The 12,759-nt window shown below is 38.1% G+C and overlaps 1 protein-coding gene across 7 annotated transcripts in view; it reads right to left on the bottom strand.

Moving 5' to 3' along the window:
* DLG2 (discs large MAGUK scaffold protein 2) overlaps positions 1-12,759 on the bottom strand; it is a 963,673-nt gene that overhangs the window by 465,080 nt on the left and 485,834 nt on the right. Inside the window, exon 1 of one of the 7 annotated variants that reach the window (XM_056503715.1) lies at positions 6,319-7,220. The exons of the other annotated variants lie outside the window; for them this stretch is intronic. Coding sequence (XP_056359690.1) covers positions 6,319-6,396 — 78 coding nt within the window. The 5' untranslated portion in view covers positions 6,397-7,220. Of the gene's footprint in view, positions 1-6,318; positions 7,221-12,759 lie in introns of those variants that run through there. 7 annotated transcript variants of the gene reach the window in all.

Raw genomic sequence — 12,759 nt, 5'->3', positions numbered from 1 at the left:
CTAAATGTTCCTGTCCATCTTGGTTTTGTCTTGAAGCAAACAAGATGAAAAATAACTAGAAAAATTGCTTAAACTGTTTCTAAGATGATCACAACACTGGCTAAAATGGCAAAGGGAAAAGAGCTGTTTTCAGTGCCATGCTACAGACATCTCTGGATGGTACCTGACAGGCAAAAGCACAGAGCAGTGCATGCCAGAATAATGCATGGGGGAAAGGGAGAGGAATCACCAAAGTATGGCAGCCAGCTAATGTTAGAGCTCTCTGAGATTGGACTGAAGAGAAGAAAATAAATTCTGTTCTTTATGAAGACCTTGCCCATAGCTGGTTAACAGGTATTTCTTTATTACAAAAAAAAAAAAAATTAAAATACCAACTAATTCAACCAGAACTGCCCCTTATTGCTCATTAATTGCTACAGATAGGTGCTGGGCTTGGTCAGGTGCAAGAACAAAACCCCTCACAGAAGAAAAAAATTAAACACATTAAAAAAAAAAAAAAAAAAAAAAGACTGGTTTGAAATTCAGAATTCCAAGGGATTAAGTTCAGTAGTTTACTGTTGATCAGTATCTTATTTTAAAGCATCATTCTTGTATTTTTTCAAGGTTACTTAAATTTATTTACTATCCCTATATAGTGATTGTGAGGTGGCAGTGAGTTAAAATAAATCCCTACTTAGGCAGCTTATCCCTCCTATTATATATTAATCTTATTGCATATGGGATTAAAACGAAATGCAAAGAAAAAAAAGGAAAAAATCCAGCTTGAGTAGCGATATGTTTCTGGATTAAATCACAATATCATAAAATGTCTTAGAATTCCAACTGAGCTGTGCTAAAGCAAAAGACAGCAAGCTCTGGATACAGGAATGCTTGCATATTTTTCTACACACAGTTATGTGTGAAAAGATAAGATTTCCCCATAAAACTGTGAAATAGAGCACTTAGAAAGTCCATTTGAAAAGATTCCTCCAGGGGGCTAAGATAACTCCAGCATCTGTTCTAACAGATAATTCTGCAAATAAGTGACACACTTTAGTCATCCCATTGAACCTGGACAACGAGGGCCCTTGGCTGCCCAAGCACAAATAAAACTATCCACTGCCCTTACAGCATGTGGCAGCTACATGAGATGTCCCTTAGAGATGCAGCCATTTCACCTTTAGACAAGGCTGTAACTAGACCTGCAAGTTTTATCACTTCATCACAACCCCAGTGGACTGTAAATGATTTGGTAAGCTCTGGTTTGAAAGAGAGGACTCCTTAAGAAATCTAAGGTATGCACTGAAGGAAAGAGAGAGCTTCTCTTCTTTTGAATTATATATTTAAAAATAATGCAAGAAAAAATCTGCTAATATGTTTTATGATTTCTTAATGACAGAGTTTCTATTATTTGTTGTGAATAATTACTGTTTTAAGTGAATTTCTTATTTCTTTCAAATTAAATTGCTGGGTAGCTACTTGTAAACAAGCAAAACCAAAAAAAGAATCCATATCCTAGAATTGCCCACCATGCAATTAAAAATACAGATATGAGAACAATCTAAATTCAAGTGTCATCTTGATATGAAAATTTGATTGTTGTTACTGCCAGAATACTTTTGAAACAATTATAAAATATGCTGGCATCTATAGACTTTGTTGTTGTTACATATATGTTGTTACATAACTTCTTAAAACACTTTTTTGGGGGGGTCTTTTGCAAATATGTCATTGTAGGCTGACAGTCAAGGGTACTTGATTTACCCAAATCAACTCCAAAGCCAAGCACACAGAAAGAAAAACTGTTCATTGGTCTATGTTCTACTTATCTAGTTTGCAATGCAATACTTTCAAAACTACTCATTTAAAATTATACTGCTCAGTTGTGGGTCATTATTTTTATTTACAATTGATAGTCCAAAAACTTCATTCTATTTCATCATTACATATACACCTATTATTTTAAAGTTAAGTTGCTTCTATCTTGAATTATTAAATTAATACATGAGTTAAACTTGAACAATGAACTAAACCCAATGGTGTAAAACTTAAATATTTTTCAAATACAAGACATAGTTGTTAGAACTGATAATACTTTAGGAGTACTTTGATTTCTAAAAACTAGAAAAAGAATTCTAACAATGCTCTTCTGTTACAGAATAGTGAAAATCAACTCATTTAAACACTTCACGTGGGCCCTGTTGTTTTGCTCCCTAAAATAATCTACAAGGAAAAACCTCATTTTGAAGTGGCTGTTATCTTTAGATTTAAAACTTCACCCACATAACTAATTCTACAGTGTTTAAAATTTGGGTCTCATGGTTGCAATATGTTCCAGGTCTGAACTAGCATGAAAATGAGTCTTGAACTTCCCCTTTCTAAGTTAAATTATGTGGTAACTGTGGCAAGTCTTGAACCTTGAAACCCAAATTCCATCAATACAGTCAAGCATTATCAGAAGCTTTTTTCACACTTTGCTCATTCTCTCAGATCAACATGATTAATTGTTCAGTTACTTTCCTGTACCTCTTCCAACCATTTAGAATACTTATTTCTATAGCATAACCACATGCAGTTAACATCTCTTGATTTCTGCTTGATTGTGGTTTAATGAGAAAAATTCAATACATCAATCCTTGCCTTATTTTGCTTCCAAGGTTCAAGTGATCACGTTTACACTCATAACAATAATCCTTTCTTGTGACAAACTCAAAGCAGTTTAGTAACTTTAATAAAAAAGGTAAGACCAGCAGGTAAGACCAGCAATGACTTGAAAGGAGTTCAACTGTTTTCAAGCAACATTAGTGGCAGCCCTTAACACTAAATGTCTCACTACTTGAAGGGAAGAGTAACACTAGCAATCAAGCCAAGACAACCAGATTGAGATAGAATTTGTAGATAAAAAGTGCAATACATCCTGGAAGTTTACAATTTAGTCTAATAAAAAACAATAAAGAAATATGCTTAAGATTTGGCAAAATGGCAAAATGAGAACATTAAGAACAATTCATAGGCATTATCCCATTTTACTTACAAGAAGTTTTAGCCAGGACTGATTAGAACAAAAGGGAAAAAAAAAAAAAAAAAAAAAAAAAAAAAAAAAAAAAAAAAGGGAAGAAAAAGAGTTCAACTTTCCAAATTTGAAGGTTTTTCAAAATATTTTGGTTCAGTTTTGCATTAAAATAAGGTTTTAAAATACATCATGAAAGTATGACTCAAACAGAAATACTGGTGCACACCACTCAACTCAGAAGAGCCATTTAAGACACCTACGGCTGCCATTCTTCCCGTTATTCCTAGATGTCTTCTTCACTCTCCAGATGAAATTTTAACAGTGAGAATTCATGTTTGGTTTATATAAGCCTAATATTTGCCAGGAAGTCATGGAATCCTGGAGTGGCTTGAGTTGGAAAGGACCTTGAAGGTGATCTCATTCCAATCCCCCTGCCATGGGCAGGGACACCTTCCACCAGCCCAGGCTGCTCAGAGCCCCATCCAGCCTGGCCTTGGACACTGAAGCTCTCAAGTTGTGTGTGGGTGTTAATGAGATAATGAGTTAATGTGCCTTTCCACAGGGTTCACTCATCCAAGCACAAACTCCAAGGAAATGCTGGGCTGGAGGGGAAGCAAGAACTGAGAAGGCAGGGCAGACACAGTAGTTCTACACTCAGCAGGTATTGGTTAGGGAGATAAGAAAGCAAAGTGTCCTGTCTCTGCACAATCCAAGCCCAAAGTTTTGACATTTTAAGGAGCTACACTGACTGCCAGGCTGTGCATATGTGTGTGCACACAGCAACCTGTGTTGTAACCAGCCCTCGTTTTCTTTCCTCATCCTGCGAAAACAAACAGGCTCATACAAAATTCCTGTTTCTTAGAAATAGCCCTTTAAAAATTCTTGACTTGTATTCATCCAAAGAAGAAAAGCATAACAGAAAAATCTGTTACGGAGCCCCAGTCTTCTGATTCTTACTATCCAGATCTTTACTGCAAGTAAATCTTTTTGCAGACATATGGTATTAGAAAATACTGCTGTATGTTACTGCCTCCAAAAGCACTAAGAAAAATATGTATCATTCAAATCATGCACCTGGATAAAAACAGCTAATTATTCTTCCAGAGGCGAAAAACAAAAAAGGTGAAACTGCTTAATTATTTGATTATTCAACCACAATTTAAAAAATGTCAAAACCAAAACAAGGCATGCAGTTAAATGTTATTTTGGATTTACTTTTTGCTAGATCTATATTCTATCTGTGCTCTCCTGGTACTGAGGTATTGCACTGAAGATGTCAGTGTTGATCGGCTTCCAACCATTAATAGCACTTATTGAAATAGCATCCTGCTAGGAATGGGATTTTCTGCAATTGCTAGAGTTTGATTTGCAGGAAAAAAAAAAAATTAAAAATATAAATGAGCCCTGACTGTGGAATAAACATCCAAGAAAAAAATTATTTTTTGTATATGTCAATAAGTAAACATTTACAAGGTTTTTATTGCAGACTTACTGTCTTCTGGCAAAAATAAAATTCCCATGCAGATATGCTAATAGCATGCTCAAATAATATCAAAAAAGCTTTCCCTTTAAAACTGTTAAGCATAGCTTGAAAGCTTAAATAGCATGCATCTAAGTTGTCACTTATTTTGAAAGTCCTATAGGGATGAACAAGTACCAATACAATAAATCTATACAAAAATATTTAAAGTAATTAAAGAGAAAAAGAGACAAAATTTTGAAGCATTCTTTTAGTTGGTATTACAAGACTGTACAGAGAAGAAAGCAGTGAATACTGTGGCACTGCTTTATGAAATTTTTCAAGGTTATTGAAATAATCTATGACCATATATGCTTTAAGCAATCCACACCAAATCTGTTTTTAAAGCTGCTGAGTGAGCCCCTCTGTGTCGGGAGTGGAATGTGTCCACTCATCCTGCCTCTGACATCTTGGAGGAAGCCTGAGAGCAAATATTCCTCTGGAGGGAGCCCCTCAGGACTAAGGGAGATCCAGGCTGCAACTTTTTCTCCTCCCATAGCAATATGCAAACAGCAGGAGAGTTTATATGTGTCTCTTTTTATGGAAATGTAACTGATGACAGAGAAAGTTTGACAGTCCCATGTATAGCTCTCTGTATTGCTGCTTCCCCCTTATGTACATGATGTGAAATACATAAATCCCTACTATTTAAGTAACTTCCCAATGACTTGCTTATTTAAATTTCAATATTTCCACACAGCACCTTTTTAACCATTAGGAATATTTTGCAGAAAAAGCTAACCTCTCCCCATCCTCCCCTCAATCACAAATATAACCTATTTTTGCTAATAATTTTCTCAAGGTGAAGGGCTTTTCCACATACAAAGGAATTCAGGCAATGATAGTTACTTGGTGGACTGGGGGCTGTGTTACATAGCATAAGACATATTAAAGACATAATAAAGCAGCCCATTTAAAAAGTCTTTGACTGCTTCAAAGACAACAAGGAGAGGAGGAAGCCATCATTATCATATTAATCAAGTAACTTTATAACATTACATTGAAGTTCTTTCCCCCCAATCTAAATCTGAGTTTATGAAAGAGGTATTGGTCCCATTTTGAAAATGGTTTGTCTGGTAATGTAGACAAAATTGGATTGCAGGTCCCCTAACTAAATGTTTTCTATGCCTAAAACAAAAGACAATTGCCTTGATATCTCCTAATTATAATTACTGCAAATTTTTAAACTATTTAAGTTTTGCTCAGGGAGAAAGAGAAGACTCTTATCTATAAGGGCTTCCAGAAAACAGCCAGTTAAATACATTTCAATTTTATGAGAGAAAAATACTGAAAGATAGTACTGACCATTTTTACATACCTATATCTTTTTAAAATAAAAGGGATCCATGCTGCAGCACAGTTTCAACAAGTACCATGAAACAAAATTCCCAAACATTATAAATGCTTAACATATTATTCCATCCTCATTAGTACCACACAAGGAAAAAAATAAAATATATACAAGCAGCAAACAATCAGCGGTTGTTTAAGAGCCTAATATGGTACGAGGAAAAATAATGCAGCACAGCAACAAGTTCACTGGAGTGCTCCCTTAACACAGACATAGCAGAAGTACAGCTGTTTATCTTGGGAAGAAAAACAATCAGAAGAGGACACAAAGACTTTTGAAAGGATCTTCTCCCCGATATTTAATAATATGCAAAATATTGAAGGATTCCCGCATGAAATCAGCAACAGCAATAGGTCGTTTTTCATGGTATTTTAAAAAGCTAAGCAGGCACACAACAGGATGCCAGCAGGCAGCTTGCATGAGACATAAGGCTTTATATTCCCACTAGGAACGTACCTTCTCTGCTTTGGCTTTCCTGGCGTTATGCACAAACCTGCGTCCCAGCTTCTTGGCATACCAGATAGAGGCAAACATTGTAGTGATGAAGATTTCGGGCTGAATATGCAGCACACACACACAAAAAAAAACCAAAAAACAACTTCCCCCACAACTGAGATACAGATCTAATGCTGGTTAAGGTCTTAACTATGCTGTTGCTTTGTCAAGTCCTCTCATGCTGCCTTCTGAAAAAAAAACAAACCACCCAGTGTGGCCAGTCTGCAGGTGTATTTACATACTGCCAGCAGGAAGTCCAGGGTGAGGCATCTTTGTATCCAGCTCACATCCAGTCTGCTAAGTGCCTGTCTGCAGTTCTTTAGCACTGTCACCACAAACTACATATGTGTCAGTATGAAAGGAAGCTGCAGTAAACTACTGTAGCAGACAGCTCACCTCCTCTTCTCCTGTTCTGAAATTTAACTCCTTGGTTCTCTTCGATTTGCCAGCATGCAACAGAAGCAGCAGCAGCAGCTCAAAAACGAGATACACAGCACTGCAGGAAAGCAAAGGGGCACAAAAGTGCCAAAAATAGAAATGTGTATTAACTGTTAAGGTGAAAGAACAGGTGTTCCATGTGTTTCAGGGCAATTAAGATATGAAAGGAAAATTGATTTCACTTTGTTCTTGCGGTCTGGGGTCTATTCAGAGATATTTTTGCTACCTAGTTTCAGTTCACAACAGACAGGCATCAGAGCTGCTCAGTTCACTTGCTGATGTCACACATGCTCTGCCGAAGGATTTAAGACTCAAACAAGGGCTTCTGTTTTTTCCTTTGATAATGCCTTCATGAAACAGAAACCTGATGGATTTTTTTCCAAATTCCAAACTTCTGCCCTACCTAAGCCTGCTTTTCCCTCCTCCTTTAATTGCATGCTATTCTGCATTAGGAGTTGGGAAGTGCCTTTGAACACCCACTTTTGCAGCAAAACAGCAATGCACTATTTTGTCACACACTTCAGCTTTAACCCCTGCACCTCTCTTCAGCTATAATGGCTAAACAATAAGCAGAAACACACTCTTCTGGCTCCAGACATATGACAAACCAGATGTTCCTCCCAGGCAGATGCAGTATCAAGGCTGTAAATTACAGGGTTTACAGTTAAGTGTGGCATTTGATAGCACTTATAAGTCCTGCCCAATGCCCTCTCCCCTACAAGTGAGGAGATACCAACATGCAGGAGGACCACTGCTGTCCTGTGTGCAACACTGGATTTGGGATGCACACATGCAGGAATGATTTCTGCTCTGCTATTCCATGGTAAAGAGCAACACAAAATTAACTGATGCATGGCAAAGGAAGTACAGGCAGAGTGATTAAGTATAAGGCTTTTGGGGCCAAGGAAACACCTTTTCTGCCCCAGGAGTTTCAGAGAATGGCTGAAACTATTTTCTTCAGGGCACAGAAATGAAAAGGGAAAATACTCCACTCTCACTTACAACTTAGATGGAACATCCAAGTTCCTGTATCTGGATGGCACTGCCCAAGCTTTGAGTCTGAAGGTAAGTACTGCTCAATCCATTAAGATTATAGGGAGTTCAAAGAATTCTTCAATGCATTTTAAAATGGCAAGTTGGTTAACTGAATTGAAATTCTTAGATAGTGATGGTTTTCTTCAAGGTAGCTCCAAGGGATATGTTTGATTTTTAGCTGGGGGGAGTATGTACTAACTACGTCCAATTCAAACATTTAGTTAATCCTGGCAGTTAGAAAGTTTTATAGACCACAAGACAGAGCAAATTCACATCTCATCTGGAATATGATTGCTATAGAAGAACTGTCTTTCCATGACACCACACCAGCTCTCTGAACTCTAGGCTGCTAGTAAGGTAGACTCTCCAAGGTGAGAAGTCTATTAAAGGAAAACCTGTACTATGCCGTGTAGCAGCCTCTCACCATTCTCCCTATTTGTGGGATTACATTGTTCTAAAATAGAGAGAAGGATAGACAAGGGAAAGAAGAAAGATGGCCTGAAAAATTTAGGAAGACATCAGAGACCTTGTTTCTAGCCAGGATACCATTGTAAGGAAACATGGGTAGAAAAAAAAAAAAAAAGTGCAGAAAAGGAGAAGCAACATCATTACACAATTTAACCAACACTATAAATGTTAAAGGAACAGGGAAAAAAAAACTTACACTGTATATGCATAAACAGTAGAACATTTCTCCCACTCTGCTCCCATGCTTTTATGAAGGGAATAAGCATAATTTGAAATCACTGCACTACAACCAATAAAGGGTACATTCTCCCAAACAACTATTTATATAGTCTTATGTATATTCAGAAACTCAGAAAATAGAAGGAAATACTCATTAAACAATAAAAATTCCTTTTTATGACTTTTATCATCAAAATTAGCACCTTTACTGAACTATATATTCAGGAAAAATAGGGAGTAATAAAAAGCCACAATTCATCCCACTTAACGGAAAAAAAATAGAATACATTGTTCATTTAAGAAATAATGACAAAGCAATAGGGAGGTAATTTTCTCCACCCACTGAAAATGTTAGATCAGGAAGAATAAATCTTGCCAAATACCTAATCCTGATTCTAATCAGAAATACAGCTTAACTGTTTGCATGCATTTGCAGATCTGTCCAAACCCTCAAGCAGAGCAATGGCCAGACTGTGAGCCATTTCCTTACAGCTCCATCAGGCAGCAGTCTGCCATACATTGCCAATAGCAGCTTTATTAGGGCTCTACTGGTGCCGAGGGACTTTATGATTATGAATATTTTACTGTAACCATAACGAAGGCTGCATTTTACAGAAGTGCTACAAGCTGAGTTGCTTTAGAAGAACTGGAACTCCCAGCTGCTGTCTCCTCAAAGGAGTAATACCTACTTTAGCTTGCTCACTGAAGTGCTACATTACAAGGACAGAGAGATGCATGCCATTGAGCAACAATATTACCACAGACAGGAGATAATCAGTTAAGAGCAGATTTTACACGGAGCTTCTTGCTGCAAATGAGTGGGTGGCTTTTGGTAAGCCAATACACATCCAAACCATACATTAAATGTCATTCTTCTGCCTCTATGAGAAGAATTGATCCTACCACAAGTGGGCACATGGGTAGAGGCACAGAGCAGTTATGCTGTTGAATTGTGTTATTTATATGACGTGGCTCCCCAACATCTCAAAGCAGCAGCAATTGATGCTCGGTACTGAAACAGATGGTTGTTTCAAACACCTTGCCAACTGTTTGTATGCACTGAGCATCACCAGTACTTCTGACAGTTTGCCTCCTTTTTCAATCCTAACAGTGCTGCTTTACTTAAGCAGCATGCAGGAAGAAGCCTGGCTTTGCCTTGGACAGAGCATTAATTTTCCCTCGTTAAGGGATAACTTCCTCACAGCACACACGTGGGGTGTCAACCTCCCCCTCACACACCTGTGGTGAAGATGGATGTTGGCTGTGGATTCTGGTTCTCTCCAACCTCTATCTGAGTACATGCACACAGTAGTCATAAAACGTGATGACAGGGCCATTTAAAATACAAATACAGTTCAGTCATAAATAATGCCCTCCTTGGAAGAATGGGAAGACAGATGGAAAGATTAGTATTCAGGGTTTGCAGAACTGTTTCCAGTGAAATGGGCAGGAGATGGCACAAGTTAAAAATGAAATACTTAAGATCTAAAACAATCACTTTAGCACAAGTTTTATTTGTTAACATTCCACAGCTGTGGGTACAGGAACAGAGCTGCAGCTGAGAATCTAAGGTAGCTAGCTTTGTTTTTATTAGCACAAGGCAACAACAGATATTGATTTGGCTGACTGTACAAGCAACCATTTCCCATCCCCAGCACAACTAATTATCTTACACAGCTACATGATGCCAAGACATACTCTTTAATGACCAGAATAGGAGGAAAGACAGGAATCTAAATGCCTGCTATTCAGTCCAGAAGATATAAATTGTGGGCACTCAGACCTCACTATTCTTTAAGTAGATGGAAGACCCAAGGTTTTTTAAGGACCTTATATTTCATTCCTCCCTCTAAACAACAGCAAATGGACTAATGTTCTTTCTCCTAATGCAGCAAATAATATTTTTATAGGAAAGCCATGGGCACTCTCACAAAAGTAAGAGCCAGCACCACCAAAACACATTAAGACTTCTCTTTTGGCCAGGGCAGAACACAGTCTGTAACAGGTACAATACAGGTGAAGGATTATCATAGAATAGACTCACGGAATTGCTGAGGTTGGAAAGATTATGGAGTCCAACCATGTCCATAAGCACATCTACACATGTTGTAAATGGCTCAGGAACAGTGACTCAACCACTTCTCTGGACAGCTTGTTCTGATGCTTGGCAAGGCTTTCCATGAGAAATCTTTTGCTAGTATTCAACTAAATCTCCCCTGATGAAACTTGAGGCCATTTTCTCTTGTCCTATTGCTTGTTACCTGGGAGAAGAGACCAGCCCCCACCTCACTGCAGCCTCCTTTCAGGTATTTAGAGAGAGGAATTAGGTCCCCCTGAGACCAAGCTAAACACCCCCAGCTCCCTCAGCCACTCCCCTTCAGATTTTGCTCCAGACCCTTCCCCTTCTCTGGACTCACTCCATCCCCTCAATGTCTTTCTTGCAGTGAACTGAGCACAGAACTGAGCACAGAATTCAAGGTGCACTCCCAGCACTGCAGAGTATGTAAATTTCCAGTTATGGCATTTTCTACCAGTTATGAGGTTTCATAACTTTTTTTTTTTTCCCCACAATAAAAATATTAAAATTCTACCTCTTGGTCCTTAGTTTTAAAGATGAAGTTGTTTAAAAGCTAAGTGCTTCCTTGGAACATCCAAGTCAATGGCAAGAATATAGTGCCGTGATTTTGAGAACAGTCACTTATCCTGACAAAGAAATGTTGCACAAAAGGGAATGGGGGAAAAAAAAGAAGCAGAAGATGAAGGAAGAGATGGGATAAAAATGGAAAAAAAAAAAAAAGAAAATGAAGTACTGCATATTAAGGATGACAGAGGTCCATACTCTTCTCTTCCAATTTAAATTTTTCTATTCCCTTAATATTTCTTGTGCCAAATCCTTTCTCTTAAGAAACTAAGCTTTCAGAAACCCAGATGTGACATTAAAAGTTTGCCCCAGGTCTAATTTCCCCTTAAAACAGAAGATACTGCATGCAGACATTTCCTCTGTCACCTTTCCTGATGCACAGCAGAGCCACTTCCTAGCAGAGAGCATGAAGAATTGCACACACAATGTCACAAGACTTCAGAGCAATATAAAAAAAATAAAAAAAAAAAATCAAGTATTTTTTTTCCTCTGGACCTCCTTTAAGTGTGAGGCCCCAGACATTTTGTGCCTGCACTCTGCCATGCAATTATCCCTGCTATTATTCTGTTCTTCTATTATTTGATGGGGTAGATGGCCCTCCACCTGCAAACTGTGGTGCAACAGGTCAAGAGAAGAGAGGATGAGGAGGTGTGCTGCAAAACTGCTTGAAATAGACCTTCAGCTGTGGAAGGATGGGAAATGGAAATGGAGTAAGTGCTATGCTAGACACTGAGACTCAGCACATCCTTGCACACAGGAATGTATTCTAGCACTTTACTGCATAATGGCATAACAGACTATGCTTTAAAACTAGGCAGTTCTTCTTCCTCTTTTATTTGTTAAGCCTTGGAATGGAGAAAAACCTAATTACAGCACTTAATTTTGATTTTAAAAATTGATTTTCAACTCTAGTTTCTGCTGGTGCATAGGAAACTCCAGTGAGTCACAGAAGTAATACAACAATCATTAGCGGCCTTAAAAAAAAAGAAATAAAAATTTGAAAAATGCCAGTTTATTCCCTGTTTGTCCCTGGTTCAGCTCAAATTGCTTTCTGCCTCACCTTCCTAATAGAAATTTTTAAATTTCTTCCTGCTGTGTTAAGAAATCACAATCAAAATGGTGTATAAAATCCTCTGATGTGCCATTACACTGCTCAGACTTGTATCAAATCAAAGCACTGTGTATGTAGCACAGTTATACATTTGCATGGCAAGTACTCCCACGGGAAATAATATAAACTACAAAATTTATCCTTGGGGAGAGAAAAAAAGGAGGAACCACAGACTGCAAGCAGTGCTTATGTGTGTCACCAGTGCATCTTGCAAGGCATTTGCCAAATATAATCCTGAGCAGAACTGAATTCAGTGTGGAAACACTCATATTACAACTCTCCCCTACTGCAGCATTTACGTACATTTGTTTTCTTGTTATTTATACATAACCCTGTGTGATGCTGGACTCATGTCTCTTGTGGGTGGGGATGAATAAAGGCACAAAGTGACTTGGTAACCAAAATACAGGAAACTGGAGAATCTGCAGACTGGAGCCCAAAATCTCTGACCCAGGGCTTGGCCACGTGGCTTGCCATGGCCAAAGCCAGG

The sequence above is a fragment of the Oenanthe melanoleuca genome, chromosome 1 (assembly GCF_029582105.1).
Source record: "Oenanthe melanoleuca isolate GR-GAL-2019-014 chromosome 1, OMel1.0, whole genome shotgun sequence".
In the NCBI taxonomy this organism is placed as follows: domain Eukaryota; kingdom Metazoa; phylum Chordata; class Aves; order Passeriformes; family Muscicapidae; genus Oenanthe; species Oenanthe melanoleuca.
The sequence above is the reverse complement of the archived record's forward strand: the minus strand, read 5'-3'. Positions and strand labels throughout refer to the sequence as shown.